Source organism: Pelodiscus sinensis, chromosome 1 (assembly GCF_049634645.1).
Source record: "Pelodiscus sinensis isolate JC-2024 chromosome 1, ASM4963464v1, whole genome shotgun sequence".
Taxonomy (NCBI): Eukaryota; Metazoa; Chordata; order Testudines; family Trionychidae; genus Pelodiscus; species Pelodiscus sinensis.
Window position 1 is genome coordinate 335,393,491 of NC_134711.1, and position 16,618 is coordinate 335,410,108.

General features: G+C 49.1%; 1 protein-coding gene across 1 annotated transcript; it reads right to left on the minus strand.

Moving 5' to 3' along the window:
* Positions 1 to 6,720: 6,720 nt before the first annotated feature.
* LOC102449930 (olfactory receptor 52N1-like) lies at positions 6,721 to 7,674 on the minus strand. The gene has a single exon (XM_075923526.1). The coding sequence runs from the start codon at positions 7,666 to 7,668 to the stop codon at positions 6,721 to 6,723; it is 948 nt and encodes a 315-aa protein (XP_075779641.1). The 5' UTR covers positions 7,669 to 7,674.
* Positions 7,675 to 16,618: the final 8,944 nt, after the last annotated feature.

Sequence of the window (16,618 nt, forward strand, 5' to 3'; positions counted from 1 at the left end):
CTAGTCAGTCCCCAGCCTGTACCAATGCTTGGGATTCTTCCATCCCAAGTCAGATCTCTGCACTTGTCCTTGTTGAACCTCATCAGATTTCTTTGGACCCATTCCTCTAATTTCTTAATTCGCTCTGGACCTGATCCCTGCCCTCCAGCATATCAACCTCTCTCCCCAGCTTAGAGTCTTCCACGCACACACAGAGGGGGCCTGTCAGGCTGGCTTGTTTCTGTGTCCTCAGTAATTTTTCTTTACCACACAGCCAGCCTCCCAGACACCTTCCCTGCCGTGTTACTCTTTCTAGAAGGTGCATTGTTTACCCAGTGCTAGTCTAGTGCGCCAGCCTGCCTGGTCTGGTGGCCTGCAGCAGAGAACCCCTGTGACATCCCCTTTGTCATTCTCCTCTACAGTCTGAACCCAAAGACTCTCCACAGACTTTTCTCCCTCTACGTGCTGGAGTTCTGGGCAATCCTACTGCTCCCTGACCTACAGGGCAACTCCTCCTCCTCTTCTCCCCCCCCCCCCACGTCCCTCCCAAGCATTTTATTCCCCTCCACGTCCTTGCTCCCCTCCTGTGAGTCGCCCCCCAAGTCTCTCTTCTAACAATCACATCAGAACACTGTAACTGGGCCAGGACTTGCAGTTCTTCCTGGTTTTTTCCCAGGTGTTTTGCGTTCGTGTGCAGGCACCTCAGATGAGTAGCTAACTTCATTTGAATCAACCTGGGGCTGGAAGGCAGCTGGTAAAACCTGGCTCTGGCCTGGTGGGTTGGTGAACTACCCACGTTGGCCCCTAGAATGTGCCTGTGGTTGGCGCAGGTGCAGCCCCCAGATGTAACATGGCAGGAAGTGATGTCACTGCATGAACCGGGATGGACAGTAGAGCAGCCCCATCCCCCGCTAGAGGTTCTCCCACATGAGCCAATCAGCATAGGGGAGGCAGGGCTGAGCTTGCTTCCCCTTCACCAGCTCTGCCTCTGCAGCGCCCCCTGCTGTTCCAGCTTGGAGCTACATGCTGCATGGCCGGGGCCCCTCACTCTTGGCCTGCAGCACCCCCAGCTGCTCCAAGTCTTGCGGTTTCACAACAGAATTCTAAACAGCTGTGGGCAGCCATTGCTAACCACCCACCTTTGTGTCATTTGCACCCTGGGCCTTAGCCTGTCTGCTTTGTGCCACATGCTTATGAGACTGCTTGTCTCACCCCATCAGCCTTTCAGGGTGTGCACGTGTGTCTGGCGCTGCTCGGGCTGAGCCGTTTGCCTTTGCTCCTCACCAGGGTGTTGTCAGAATCGCGGCTCCTGCCATTCATCCCGCCATTCACATTATCCTGTTTGTGGTGGTGTTTTGGGCCAAGAGCACCAGGCCATGGCACTTGTGTTGTAACATCCCTGTTTGTGTGATGCACACAGCGATATTTCTGCTGCAACTCTGTATCATGTGCCTGGGTACATCGATGGGCCAGAGCCCTTGTGCTGTGCTGGGGGGCAGCATTACAGTTCGATTCCCTGTGCTGTGAGGTGTGACCATGGGGCACGCTGGGGCTATGGGGAGTGGCAGCAGTATGCCTGCACCATTCTGCTGACAGACTTGTCATTTCACAGGGTCAGGGCCAAGCAGGATTCTGGATTCACTTCAACACAGAGTCGATGAGGGATTACTAAACACTACATCACTACTATTACAGGTGTAACACTGCCAGATGGTTACACAGCTTCTGCAAAGTAACAGGCCAATAAGCACAGGAAGAGCAATGCATAAGAGAACTACATGCACTTAGAAATGCTTATGCCCTTTCAGTCTGTGGGGAGCCCCATTCCTGTCACCTCGCACCAGGCTGCAGTGGACATGGCTCCACCTGGGGGATCCAGGGCACCCTGTGAGGTCTAGGTCCCTGCTGAGACTCACTGGGCACAGGACTCCCTACACCAGCTATACTGCAGGGCTGTGTCTACACTGGCATGAATTTCTGGAAATGCTTAAAACAGAATAGTTTTCGTTATAAGTATTTCCGGAAAAAGAGCGTCTACATTGGCAGGCTGCTTTACGAAAAAGCCCTTTTTCCAGAAAAGCATCTGTGGCCAATATAGACACGCTTTTCCGGAAAAGAGCCCCGATCATCATTTTCGCGATTGGGGCTTTTTTCCAGAAAAGACTACTGGGCTGTCTACACTGGCCCTTTTCCGGAACAGTGTTCCGGAATAAGGACTTATGCCTGAGCGGGAGCAGCATAGCTTTTCCGGAATAACGGCTGATTTTGTACAGTAGAGCGTCGTTGCTTTTCCGGAAATTCAAGGGCCAGTGTAGACAGCTCGCAGCTTATTCCGGAAAAGCGGCTGATTTTCTGGAATAAGTGGCCCAGTGTAGACACAGCCCAGTTGTTTACTGGGTGTGTGCATACCTGGCTCAACGCCATTCTTATCACTTTCATGGGCTGAGACTGAGGACAAACTAGTTCACCACTTAGTAGTTTTCCAGCTCAAGCATGGCTTAAAGCTGGGAAAGCCCAGCAGCTGTTTTCACTTGTAGGGTCCCAGCCTATGCTAAGCTGGGTTCAGCAGGGATGGAAACTTCCATCCCGGGCCTGCTGAGCTGCAAGCCCCACATATGACTTTTATGTGACTATTCTGAATTGCTTTGTCAACTCCTGTCAATTTCGCCTAACTTTCATTTCAGAAAGAAGGATGGAAAATCTGAGGGTGGTGCTGCATGGCCATGTGTTCACATTGCCCTACCTGGTCCTGGTGTGGCACTGGCCTTTACACAGAATCATTCCTTCACACACTGCAAAAACATAGTCAGGGTGAATCTCGACTGCTCTGATGTCCATGACATCACTTACTAAAACCTCTCTGTGACATTCTTGTTGGCAGGTTTGAGGGGGGTTTTTTTATCACTGCCTCCTGTACTCAGATCCTCAGGGCTATCTTCAACCTTCCCACAAAGGACGCCTGGTTCAAGAAATTTGGGATACGTGGCTCCCAGCTCTGTGCCATCGTAGCCTTTTACATCTCAGGTCTCTTCTTCCTTACACACTTTTGGCCACAACATGCCCCTCCATCTCCACATTCTCATGGCCAACGTGTACCTCCTGGTGTCCCCCATGCTAAAGCCCATCATCTATGGGGTGAGGATCAAGGAGATCCGAGAGAGGTTGCTCAGGATTTTCACTCATCACATGGTGCTCTGGCTCTCAGAAAAACTCCTTGCAGAGCTAGTATCAGTTTGAAAAATGTGGGGATCAGTCTATGTACAACTCACAGGTTTGCCACTTTTCCAGCTACTGGTGACTGAGCCCTTGAAGCCCCACCCACCTCTTTTGTGTAGTCTCAGCTCTTCTTCTCAAGGCACTTTCCCTGTTCCACACCTTCATCCTCCCCTCCCTCTGATACTCACATAAGAACATGAAAATGGTAATAGTGTATCAGACCCAAACCATGTCTAGCCCGGTGTCCTGTCATCCTGTTTAATAGTCATAGATGGACTGAACCTCCAAGAAATTATTAAGCCTTTTCTTAATTCTGTGATAGTCTTGATCTTCACAAAATTCCATGGGTTGATTCTGTGTTGTGTGATACAAACTTTCCTTTTGTTTCTTTGAAACTTCCTGTTTATTAATTTGTGGTGGCCCTTAGTTATTCTAAGCTCTATGTTCTTATTCATGTTCTCCAGACTAGACATGACCTTAGTGACCTCTCTTGTATCCTTGGGATGGGTTGTCCCTTTTGTGTTGCTACCTGATGTACTGGTAGACCGCCGAGTTGGCCTGTTCTGCCAGCCTTTGTCCCCTCTACCTGGTCTCACCGGGCCATGTTTACAAGCCTCTTCCGGCTAGGCCACAGGCAGGGTCACCCCAGCTGCACAGAGAGACAGAGGTCAGCTCTGGAACATTAAGCCTTAGGGACTTGCCCCAACATTCTGCTGTGCAGACACTTTAGGTCAGTGTTTCTGTTTAAGACTGAGGAACACCAAACAATATTTTTTTTAATGGGGAACACCAAGGATTTTTTTGTTGAGAGGAAAAAAAAAGGGAAGCTTGCTCCTTTAAGGGTGGCCATTCCCAAGAGAAAAGTTGTTGGCCCCAAAAAAACAAAAAAAACAAACAAACAAAAAAAAACCACCACGGAAAAGTTGTTGAGCAAAGCAACCATACAAAAAAGGGCGGAAAAGAACTTGTTAAGCAAAAAAAAACAAAAACAAAAAACAAAACCAAACATTTACCCTTTCATCAAGAGAGCAGGCATTGCCCTTTTAAGAGCAGCCATTTTGAACTCTGTTCTCCATGGCACACCTCCAACTGCCAATACACTTTAAGAAACGCTGCCCTAGGGCAAAAACCAGGTTTTCTGACCTTTTCACTCTCCCTCAGTGTGGAGAGGGGCATGCTCAGCTCCCCGCCCCCGCCCCAATATGAATTGTACAAACTGGTTTCGAGTATAAAGGAGACAGAAGTTTTAATAAATTAATGGGAAGTTTGAAGTGACACCAGGAGGTAACACACAGAACAAAGACGCTCACCTCAGCGAATGCACAAACTGTGCTTGCTACTGTGAAGGGGCTGGACCTTTGGCACTCAGGGTTCAAACACTCCTAAGAGGGGGATGGGAACCAGCTAGGCCCTAAAGGAAGGGCACTTACACAGGAGAAGCCCAGTCTGACTTCTGCAGAGGAGCGAGATGGACCCAGCTGCCTGCTAGCTGGGGTACCTGGGACAGAGCAGTGCTGGGGGGAGGCCGGGTGATCCAGGGAAGCTCAGAAATAAAAAATCCCCAGATTGAGAGCTAGTGAAAGGGCCCAAGGAGGTACGAGGGCTGCGGAGAAGCAACCAGGGCAGAAATAGGCAATACCCCCCCCTCTCCCACCCGTACCAAAGATGAAGTGGCCAGTTCAGACTGCGCTTTGCCTGAGGGCAGGGGCTAGCTGATGAATGGCAGTGGGTCACCGAGGCAAGAGAGGGCTCAGTGATAACAATGTTCCCAGGAGTGTAGGCCCTCAGAGCATGGGCACGGCTGTGTAGACAGGGAAGGGGCACCAAAGTGGGACCTGACAAAGCATGGTGCTGAACTGGAAAAAGGCAGGTATGAGCGGGTGAGACACCAGCCAGAGGAGGGTTCTCCACAGCGGAATGAGCTAATTCCCAAGTCTGGCCAGCAGGAGGCGCCGTGGCAGTGAGCAAACCTGTCACACTCACCTTGATACATAAAGAAACTGGCTACAACTAGAACATAAGAACGGTCGTAGTGGGTCAGACCAAAGGTCCTTCTAGCCCAGTAGCCTGTCTGCCGACAGTGGCCAGCACCAGGTGCCCCAGAGAGGGTGGACCGAAGACAATGATCAAGCGATTTGTCTCCTGCCATCGCTCTCCAGCCTCTGACAAACAGAGGCCAAGGACACCATTTTATCCCCTGGCTAATAACCTTTTATGGACCTAACCTCCATGAACTAGTAATTTCTCCCCCATCTGAGCTTTTATGTAGATTCCCTTTGAGGTGAAATGTCTTTCCAGCCAGTGCCCAGCACTTCTTCCCACCTCTCATTCCAGACCTGTTGTTACCAGCTGTTTCCTCTTGGCAGGGAGGTAGAGGAGAAGCAAACAGAAGACCTTGATTCCTTCCCTCCCCCATTTTAAATGAGATGTCCTGAGGCTGGAATCCTTGAATTTCTCCACCTCCCAGTGGGAATGTTCAGCAGGGCAAGTTAGGGGTCACTCAAACCACCCAACGGCAGGGAGAGAGCTCCTCGACGGCCCTCATCTTACTGCGCAAACCTGTTGGAGAGACCGTTCTCGTACTTCAAGGCTGAGCTTGCTCGTGGAATGAGGAGTAACGGTAGTTCGAACTAGGAAGCCTAGTTCGAACTACCTAGTTCGTGCCCCGTGTAGCCGCGCGGCACGGGGTTCGAACCAGCGGGGATTTAAAAATGGTGGCGCCCCGCTTATGCAAATGAAGCCCGGGAAATTCAAATCCCGGGCTTCATTTGCAATTGCGGTATGCCTACATTACCCTCCTATTTCAAAATAGGAGGGTAGTGTAGACATACCCTTATAGATTAACAGGTATATTGGAGCATAAGCGTTCGTGGGTAAAGACCCGCTTCGTCAGATGCAGATTCAGATTAACACAGCTACCTCTGATACTTGTCACCAGGAAAGGGTGACATTCACGGCAACTCCTGGAAAAAAGCAGACCCTGGTGGCCAGGTAAGAACTGTCGTTTCCAACAATGGTGAACTGTTCTGCTAGAGCCCCAAGAAGTTCCAGGAAGAAATCCGTGGTGTTGCGTGGTTGGAAGAAAGGTGAGTATGACCCCAGCAACCGGAGGCCCATCTCTCGCTGTTCCACCATGTACACACTACGTGTCAGCTACCTCCCAGCTCGGATTACAGATTGGTTCGAGAACAGATGAGCCATCTGCTCCCTACAGAAGGGCTTGATGTCCTGCAAAGATTTCCACAAACCCACCTTCGTCCCCCAGACTGCCAGCCCCGTGGCCAGCAGGGCGTGGACGCAGTGTGCCATAGCGTGGCTGGACTGGCTAATGCATTTGGATCAATGTCCTCCCAGCACATTTTTGAGACCATGAAGGATCCCTGACCAGTCCAACTTTCCCAAACTTTCCTTCCCTATTTATCTGTTACTATTATAGCACATCACTCAAAGAAAAGAAAAAAACTGCATCACCAGTCAGTCCCGCACAGAGCTCAGGGTGAAATCCAGAGCACCGGGAGAAAACTTTTAGTTCTTCCTAGGAATAAAGAGCCGAATCAAACTGCGGCGTATCTGTTTGGTCCTCACCCCGTAGATGATGGGGTTCAGCATGGGGGGCACCAGAAGATAGACGTTGGCCATGAGAATGTGGACATGGAGGGGCATATTGTGGCCAAAGTATTGCGTGAGAAAGGTGAAAAGAGCTGGGATATTAAATGCTAAAATGGCAAGGAGGTGGGAGCTGCAGGTCCCAAAAGTCTTGAGCCGGGCATCCTTGGTGGGGAGGCGGAAGATGACCCTGAGGATCTGAGTGTAGGACACAGTGATAAGGAACAGATCCAGAAACATCACAGCGAATGCCACAAAGAGGCCATAGTAGCTACTGATGCTGATGTTGGAACAGGCCAGGCTTACCACAGACATAAGCTTGCAGTGCGTGGAGGGGATGATATTCGTTCTGCAATATGGCCACTGACTGGCCAGGAGGGGATAGGGCAGAATGAGAATGACTCCCCGCAGCATCACGGCCAGGCTGATCTTGGCCATCATGGAGTTTGTGAGGATGGTGGAATGTCTCAAAGGATCACAAATGGCCACGTAGCGATCCAAAGCCATGGCCACACAATACCCGGACTCCATCACTGTCAGAGAGTGAATGAAGAACATCTGGGTGAGGCAGCCACTGAAACTGATCTCCCTGGAATTGAACCAGAAGATGCTCAGTGTTTTGGGCAAGGTGGACGTGCACAGGACCAAGTCGGTGACAGTCAGCATGCAGAGGAAATAGTACATGGGCCCATGAAGGCTCCGCTCCGTCTTCACAATGAAGAGGATGGCGAAGTTCCCCAAGAGGGCTACTGCATATATAGCACAGAAGGGGATGGAGATCCAGACATGGGCCGCCTCCAGGCCAGGGACTCCTAGCAGTATGAAGGTGGAGGGGTTGGAGAAGTCGGTTCTGTTGGACTTTGACATGGAGCAGGTAAGAAGGTGTCCACTTCTATATGTTACTAGGAGACACCACATGCACTTCTGGAGGCTGTTCCGATGGTCAAAACTGATGATCGTTCTTTATACACCTTGAAAAATGACAATTTAATTAGGCAGAGAAATAAATGATAAAGAACCGACCCTCCTCCTGCCAGTCCCAATCTGAGGGGGCTCTGCGGGTCAGTGTTCCCAACACCTTCCCTGTGAGAAAGCTCAATAGGCACTGGCACAAAAGAGGAGCATGGATCCTGCCTGGACTTGATTGTCCGTCATGTACTGAAAGCCAAACCGGTCCATTGGCACTGTCAGGAATTCTCCATTCGTCCAGCTGCTCCACAGCCAAGAGTGGGACAAACGCAAATCTTCACAAAGGCCTGTGCCGGGGACACCTCCCCATTGGAACAGCCCTCAGGGAAAGACCCGGGTGTCAGAGTTGGCAGGTCATACAGCCACCGGCTCGGTCGCAGCAGTCGGCAGACACAGATAGTGTCCAGCTGCCTAGGCAATGGGCCAGAGAATGACCTGCTGTGGAGAGGTCGGCAATTTGCCCCCCCTAAGACATAGCAATGCAAAGGGGAGCTCCACAGTAGGGTCTGAGAATGTGGGGGGCTGTTTGGTTTGGAGAAGAGACAAAGTTCAGGCTAGAGAAGAACAAATGAATGAGTAGAACTGACGACATTCCAAAGGACACCCCTAAGAACACAAGAATGGCCGGACTGGGTCAGCCCAAAGGTCCATCTAGACCAGTGTCCTGTCTGTCGACAGTGGCCAGCACCAGATGCCCCAGAGGGATTGAATTGAACAGAGAATCATCCTGTGATACCTCCTCCGTCATCCATTTCCAGCTCTGACAATCAGAGTCTAGGGACACTGTCATTGCTTGTATAATATTATTGATAATAATAGTGATGGACCCAACCTCCATGAATTTATCTAGTTCTCTTTTGAATCCTTTAAATTTCTGGTCTTCACAAGATCTGCTGGCAAGGAGTTTCACATCTTAACTTTGCACTGAGTGAAGGAGAAAAATAACCCCTTCCTTTTGTTTAAAACTACCTAGTAATTTCATTTGGTGACCCTAGAAAAATGTAATGTTTTTTCATAGTTAGTGTTTGAAAATGGCTAGTTCCTTAACATTGGAGGAAATTGTCAACCAACCTGATCGGATGGAAATGTTTTGACAGAGAAATGGGAAAGAACACCGGGGCTAGTTTAGAAGATTTTATAAAAACTCTAAAGAGCCAAGTTCCCATAGACAAGAAAGCAGCCAACTTTGGACAAAACCCAGTTCTGCAGTGAGGGCAACATTAAGGGGAAAAGGGGGAGGACGGAACATATAACAAATGGTCGAAAGGAAAACACGGCATATTAAAAAAAACGTAAAAAACTACAAATGGTCTGGTAGCACTTTAGAGACTAACAAAATATGTAGATGGCCTCATGAGTTTCTGAGGGCATAACCCACTTCTTCAGATGACCGGAGTGTTGGATGTCCAGAGCCAAAATTTATTTTTGGACATCCAACGTTTCAGTCATCTGAAGAAGCGGGCTGTGCCCACGAAAGCTCATGATGCATCTACATGTTTTGTTAGGCTTTACAGTGCTACCAGACTATTTGTTGTTTTTTAAGTTTTTCCTGTTACAGACTAACTTGGCTACCCCTCTTAAGGTTTTGAACACAGCATATTGTACACATTGGAAATTAGATAAATGATAAGGAACTTTTAAAGCAGTATTGAAAATCTATGCTTGGCAGGGTGAAGCATAAACAAGAAGACAATTCAGTATGCTAAGAACAAAAGAAATAATGAGAAAGAATTAGGCTGGTTACCAGAGGGAGAGCGAAAAATTGTGACTGTTAAAAATGTAGATGTGCACAAGAAATATTTTTTCTTCGCATTGGGGAACAAGCTGTACTCAGAACATCTGAGGGGATGAAAAACTTCCCAACCCATTAGCTCTCAAGGAGGGGGTTCAACAGCATCTACAATAGATCTGGTAGAGGTATGAACACAGTGTTTAGGAAATGACTGATTTCATTTGGAACCTGAAGTGTGCCACCAGGCAGCAGCAGAGCCAAAACGGCAGAGAAAGGGGGAGATCTAGGACAAGGACTGAGTTAAAATGAAATTATTAATTAATATAGTGAAAGTTTAAAAAAAAGAGTTAACAAAGAAATGACGGAAAAGTTGGTACGGAACTAGCTTAAAACATCTTAGGCGTAAAATTAATGCCAATCCACAGCAGATCAGGGTTGGTTCTTTTTTTTTATCCTTGGTTCCAGAGCAGACTGGAAATGAATTAGAAGCTGGCAGACAGGTCTCAGAAATTGCCAGGGACGCTGTCAGTGAGCAAAGGTGTTTCCACGGAGATGCTACATGGATATGTCTAGATCTGATGTTAATCTCTATTTTGATTATTGATCTGCAGCAAATCAAAATGATTTCAGATCAAAGTTTCAAGTGTCTCAAAGATTGTCCCAGAGATTTTTTTCTGACCTGGCATCTTGATTAATCTGGAGCATTTGGTGAGCAGGTACAGCTAACAGGAGAGTTTGGAGAGGGAGTTCTCCAGGTAAAACAGCTCGTTAATTCAAGCTAGGGAGGCAAATGAGGCGACTGGAGTAGCAAATGAAGCCCGGGATTTAAATACCCGGGCTTTATTTGCATGTTCCCATCCGGTCGCCATTTTGAACTTTCACTTGCCCGAACTCACTGCTGTGCGGCTACATATGGCAGTGAAATGTTAATTCAAACTAAGTCCTTAGTTCAAATTAACTGAGTAACTCCAGTCACCTCATTTGTCTACCTAGCTCAAATTAATGAGCTAGTGTAGACATACCCTTAGAAACGAACATTCAAGAGAGAGATCTTGGAGTCATTGTGGATAGTTCTCTTAAAACATCCATTCAGTGTGCAGCGGCAGTCAAAAAAGCAATGTTAGGAATAATTAAAAAAGGGATAGAGAATAAGATAGAAAATATCTTATTGCCTCTATATAATATAATGGTATGCCCACATCTTGAATACTGCGTTCGGAATGTGGTCGCCTCATCTTAAGAAAGGCATCTTGGCATTGGAAGAAATTAAGGAAAGGGCAACACAAATGATGACGGTTTTGGAATGGGTCCCATAGGAAGAGAGATTAAAGAGACTGGGACTTTTCAGTTTAGAAAAGAGGAGACTAAGGGGGGATATGGTAGAGGTCTATAAAATCATGACCAGTGTGGAAAAGTCAATAAGGAAAAGTTATTTACTTAGTCCCACAATATCAGAACTAGGGGTCACCAAATGAAATTAATAGGCAGCAGGTTTAAAACAAAGAAAAGGAATTTTTTCTTCACTCAGCACACAGTCAACCAGTGGAACTCCTTGCCAGAGGATGTGGTGAAGGCTAGAACTTTAACAGGGTTAGATTCATGCAGGTTAGGTCCATCAATGGCTATTAGCCAGGCTGGGTAGGAACGGTGTCCCTGGCCTCTGTTTCTCTGGAAATGGGTGACATGGGAAGGATTAATTGTGGCTTACCTGTTGTGATCCCTCCCTCTGGGGCATCTGGCATTGGCCACAGTCAGCAGAGAGGACACTGGGCAAGATGGACGTTTGGTCTGACCCAGTCTGACTGTTCTTATGTTAAAACCTCAGAAACAAAGCAAAACAAAAACTGAAAACAACAGCCACTTATGGACACTGGGGGAAAGGAGGTAGATGATACCTATCAGCCTGGGAGGGTTTAGACAGAACGAATCCTGCATCCAGGCAGGGGTTCAGACTAGAGAACCCTCCTGGTCTTGGCTAACTCTGGTCTCTGATTTAATTGGGACTGGTCCTGCTTTGGGCAAGGGGCTGGACTTGATCACTCCTGAGGTCTCTTTCAGCCCTGGGAGTCTATGAATCTCTGCTAACCCCCTGGCTCCATGATTCTACATTGTAGGGTGTGTCTAGACTACAGGGTTTTGTCGACAAAAGTCCACTTTTGTCGACAAAATGATACCTGCGTCTACACTACCGCTGAGTTCTGTCGACATAATGTTGACAGAACTCAGCAGTTTTGTCGACGCTGGTAAACCTCATTTTACGAGGCATAACACCTTCTGTCGACAGAGTTCTGTCGACAGAAGGTGTTATTGCATGTCAACTGTCCTTTGCGTCTACACTACCATGTCGACAAAGCGGCTTGCTTTGTCGACAGAACTGAATGTAGTGTAGACGCTCTTTGACGACAGAAGCTTTGTCGACAGTATCTGTCGACAAAACTTCTGTCGACAAAAGCCTGTAGTCTAGACATACCCGTAAAGTCCTGGAGTAGAGCAGGTCTTAGTTCAATACAAGTTGTAGAGCTCAATAGAGGGGTAACCTGGTGAAATCAAATGGCCTGGATTAGACAGGAGGCTGGACAATCTAATGGTCCCTTCCGACCTGCAACTCTGCAGATTTCGCAGAAAGCCATGAGATCAAGTATTGGCATTTACTGCTTCTCTGTGCACACAGGCAGGGGGCCATTGCATCGTGGGATTAAAAGTCTGACATTAGAACACTGGTCAAGGAAATGTGTTTAGCTAATCGATATTTCTCCTGTGGAACTTATCGCCACTGGCATCACTGGAGGGAAGTGCTTAGCTCAGCAGGATTCACAAGTGAACGGGAAGTTGTGTCTGGTGCCGGTGGGCCCCCATGTCGCTAACGCCACCTGCCATTAGAGTGCCTCAGGTTGTGATACATTTGCCAAATATTCAGCCTTAGATTGGGAATTTCCCACACTGGGTGTCTGCTTCCAGCTGAATTGATCCAAGTTTCAGATGTAAATGACCTCAGCCGACTTCTGGAATCAAGCTGGGAGAAAAGAGGTCCTGCCTGTATAGAGCAATTCTTATAATTCTTCTGGGAGAGGGGGCCCTAGCAACCCCAGGCTTTCTATCAGATAAAACCCAATTAACAGCCCTCTCGTTAACAGCCTGGGCCCTGAGAGGCAGGAGGAGAAGGTGACAGTGTCTGCGTAACACACAGCTGGTTCCTGAGATCTTTCCTCAATTCTTATTCCTGGAGGAATTTTGCCTCTATGAGACCTGATCACACGACAGACCCTGGCCTCAGAACGTGGCCTTGTATCGCTCATCTACTCACCCCGCTCGGCCCCACGGATCTGCCGTGCCACTCACATGGCCCAGCCTGGCTGCTGGAGGTCCCTAGCTGGGATGGGGGCAGGGGAGGGGCACAGAGAAGAAGGACATTTTGGCCAATCTACGGGAATGAACTCGTGCCCCGTGGCCAGGACCTCGAGATGTACGGTGGCTCTGCAGAGCAGAGAGAATCACAGACTGACCCTCTCCCCCACCATCCCCACATCACGCCGTGTCTGTGGAGCAGGGGAGCCCCTCAGCTAGAGCTGGTACCTGTGAGTGCTGAGAGGGACGTGTCTTCCCTGGAACCCCCCTCAGGCAGCCGCGTCCCCACCTCTCTCAGCTCAGCGTCTGCAGCAGCGTCCTGCGCTGCAAGTCAACACGGGCTTTTGCTCTGTTTATAACACAGACCTGTGTAGTCCCAGCGGGGATCGCTCAGCCTCTGACAGAGAAGATGCGTCTGGATGCCAAATGTCTGGAGATCAGAGACACTTTAGTTAATGTCTCTGTTTCCATGTCTGCTCTCCTGTGCTCCTCCTCCAGCTCCACGAGTAAACAGCCATTAAGGCCCTTCCCAAAGGGAGAGGAGAACTCCTGGGGCCTGAGCTGAGTCAGGGAGGAATTGACTCCTCTTTATATTGGTGAATTTTTGAAAATTAGAGATGATTGGGAAACAAATTGGGGTAATGCCTGGGTTTCCATTGAGTCCGATACTCTATAAATGAGTGAATAGGAATCATCTGTAATAGTGTGTTTAGGTAAGAGCTGAAATAGTCCGTCAATTGGCAGGTGCTGTGTGTGATCCTCTGGGACAAGTAGAAATTTTTCCATGAATTCATAGAATCATAGAATAATAGGACTGGAAGGGACCTCGAGAGGTCATCGAGTCCAGCCCCCCGCCCTCAAGGCAGGACCAAGCTCCGTCTACACCATCCCTGACAGATGTCTATCTAACCTGTTCTTAAATATCTCCAGAGAGGGAGATTCCACCACCTCCCTTGGCAATTTATTCCAATATTTGACCACCCTGACAGTTGGGAATTTTTTCCTAATGTCCAATCTAAACCTCCCCTGCTGCACTTTAAGCCCATTACTCCTTGTCCTGTCCTCAGAAACCAAGAGGAACCAATTTTCTCCTTCCTCCTTGTGACACCCTTTTAGATATTTGAAAACCGCTATCATGTCCCCCCTTAATCTTCTTTTTTCCAAACTAAACAAGCCCAGTTCATGAAGCCTGGCTTCATAGGTCATGTTCTCTAGACCTTTAATCATTCTTGTCGCTCTTCTCTGTACCCTTTCCAATTTCTCCACATCTTTCTTGAAATGTGGCACCCAGAACTGGACACAGTACTCCAGCTGAGGCCTAACTAGTGCAGAGTAGAGCGGCAGAATGACTTCACGAGTTTTGCTTACAACACCTGTTGATACAACCCAGGATCATATTTGCTTTTTTTGCAACAGCATCACACTGTTGACTCATATTCAACTTGTGGTCCATTATGACCCCTAGATCCCTTTCCGCCATGCTCCTTCCTAGACAGTCAGGGTACGTCTACACTACAGCGCTAGTTCGAACTAACTTAGTTCGAATTAGTTAATTCGAACTAAGCTAGTTCGACCTAACGCATCTAGAACTAAAAAGTAGTTCGAATTAGCGTTTTGCTAGTTCGAACTAGCAAGTCCACATTGAGTGGACTCTGAACAGGGCTTAAGGATGGCCGGAAGCAGTGCTGGCAGGGCATAAAAGGAGGACTTAGAGCATGGAGATGCTGTCTCAGGCTAGCCGAGGGTTGCGCTTAAAGGGTCCCGACCCCCACCCCGGACACACAGTTCTAAGGGGTGCCCCGCTTGCAAAGAAGTTCTGGCTTGGAGTGCCCGGAGTGCCCACACTGGGCACATCACACCACTCGGCCATCAGCCCGGCTGCACTTGCCGCAGGCTGCCATCTGGGGAGAGGGGGTAATTGGGGGGCTGCAGGAGAGCTTCCACCCCCAGAAGCCCGCAGAGCCAGCCCAGTCCTCCCCATCGGGGGCTCGTACCCCATTCCTCCCTCACCTCCTTCCACTTACCCTTCCCTAGCCCCCCTTCTTATTGATGTACAAAATAAAGATAACGTTTCTTCCAACATTGACTCTGTCTTTATTGAACAAAACTGGGGGAGACTGGGAAAAGGAGGTGGGAGAGGGGAAGAGAAAGGCTGGGAGAAGGGAGGGCAACTAACATGATCAGGGGTTGGGAACAGGTCCCAGATGAAGAAAGGCTACAGAGACTGGGACTGTTCAGCTTAGAAAAGAGGAGACGGAGGGGGGACAGGATAGAGGTCTCTAAAAGCAGGGGTTGGGTGGAGAGGGTGCATTCAGAAAAGTTCTTCATGAGTTCCCATAAAGAAGGACTAGAGGACACCAAAGGAAAGGAATGGGTAGCAGGCTTCAAACTAGTAAGAGAAAGTTGTTGTTCTTGACAAAGCAAATAGTTAACCTGTGGAACTCCTTGCTGCAGGAGGCTGTGAAGGCTACAACTAGAACAGAGTTTAAAGGGAATTGAGATAAAGTGATGGAGGTTGGGTCCATGGAGTCCTATTAGCCAGAGGGTAGGAGTGGTGTCCCTGCCCAAGGTTTGTGGAAGGCTGGAGAGGGATGGCACGAGACAAATGGCTTGGTCACTGTCTTCGGTCCATCCCCTCCAGGGTCCCTAGGGTTGGCCGCTGTCGGCAGACAGGCTACTGGGCTAGATGGACCTTTGGTCTGACGCAGGACGGACATTGTAAGCTCAGGGCTCAGGGTCGGGGGTCTCAGTGGACCCCCTTGATTTTCATGCAAACCTGCTCCTGGGTGGCCAGGCTGGCAGCTCTCCTGCCCTAGACGGCCACTTTCCTGTGCCTAGTGCGGAGTTTGTGGACGAGGTCCACGATGTCCGCACTAGCCCAGGAAGGTGCCCGCCTCTTGCGGTCCAGGGCAAGCTCCCGGGAGCCGCCAGCCTGGTCCCGGCAAGAGGGGGTGGGCTGGGGGGCATCGGGTGGGTGACTCTGTGCCGTGCCAGGTGCAGGGTCTGCTAGCTGGGTGCTGGCAGGCTTGCACCTGGCACGGGCACCGTAGCCAGCCCGTGCCCCTTTAAGGGGTCCGGGGCCGGGAGGGGGGCATAGAGTTTCCCTGGTGTTGGCCAGAGTGGCCACCAGGGAAACCTGGGGAGGGCTAGTCTCCCACTAGTTCGAACTAAAGGGCTACACAGCCCTTAGTTCGAACTAGCTAGTTCGAACTAGGCGATAGTCCTCGTAAAATGAGGTTTACCTAGTTCGAACTAAGCGCTCCGCTAGTTCGATTCAAATTCGAACTAGCGGAGCGCTAGTGTAGCGCCTATTAAAGTTAGTTCGAACTAACGTCCGTTAGTTCGAACTAACTTTGTAGTGTAGACATACCCTCACTTCCCATCTTGTATGTATGGAACTGATTGTTCCTTCCTAAGTGGAGCACTTTGCATTTCTCTTTATTAAACCTCATCCTGTTTACCTCTGACCATTTCTCTAACTTGCTAAGGTCATTTTGAATTATGTCCCTATCCTCCAAAGAAGTTGCAACTAATAGAAGATTAGTTTTGAAAGAGACCTCAGGAGTCATCGATTCCAACCCAACACTCAAAGCGGGACCAGCCCCAGCTGATCTAGGGGAAGGCTTTGGAGCAATGAAGCTCTGAAGGGGCTCTAACAGCTGGCATGGAAAAGTCTGACAGTCATCGGTGGCTAGGCATTGAAAGCAGAGAAACCGCGACTAGGGACATAGGGTACGGCTAGACTGTGGGGCTTTTCAGGGAGTGTCTCTG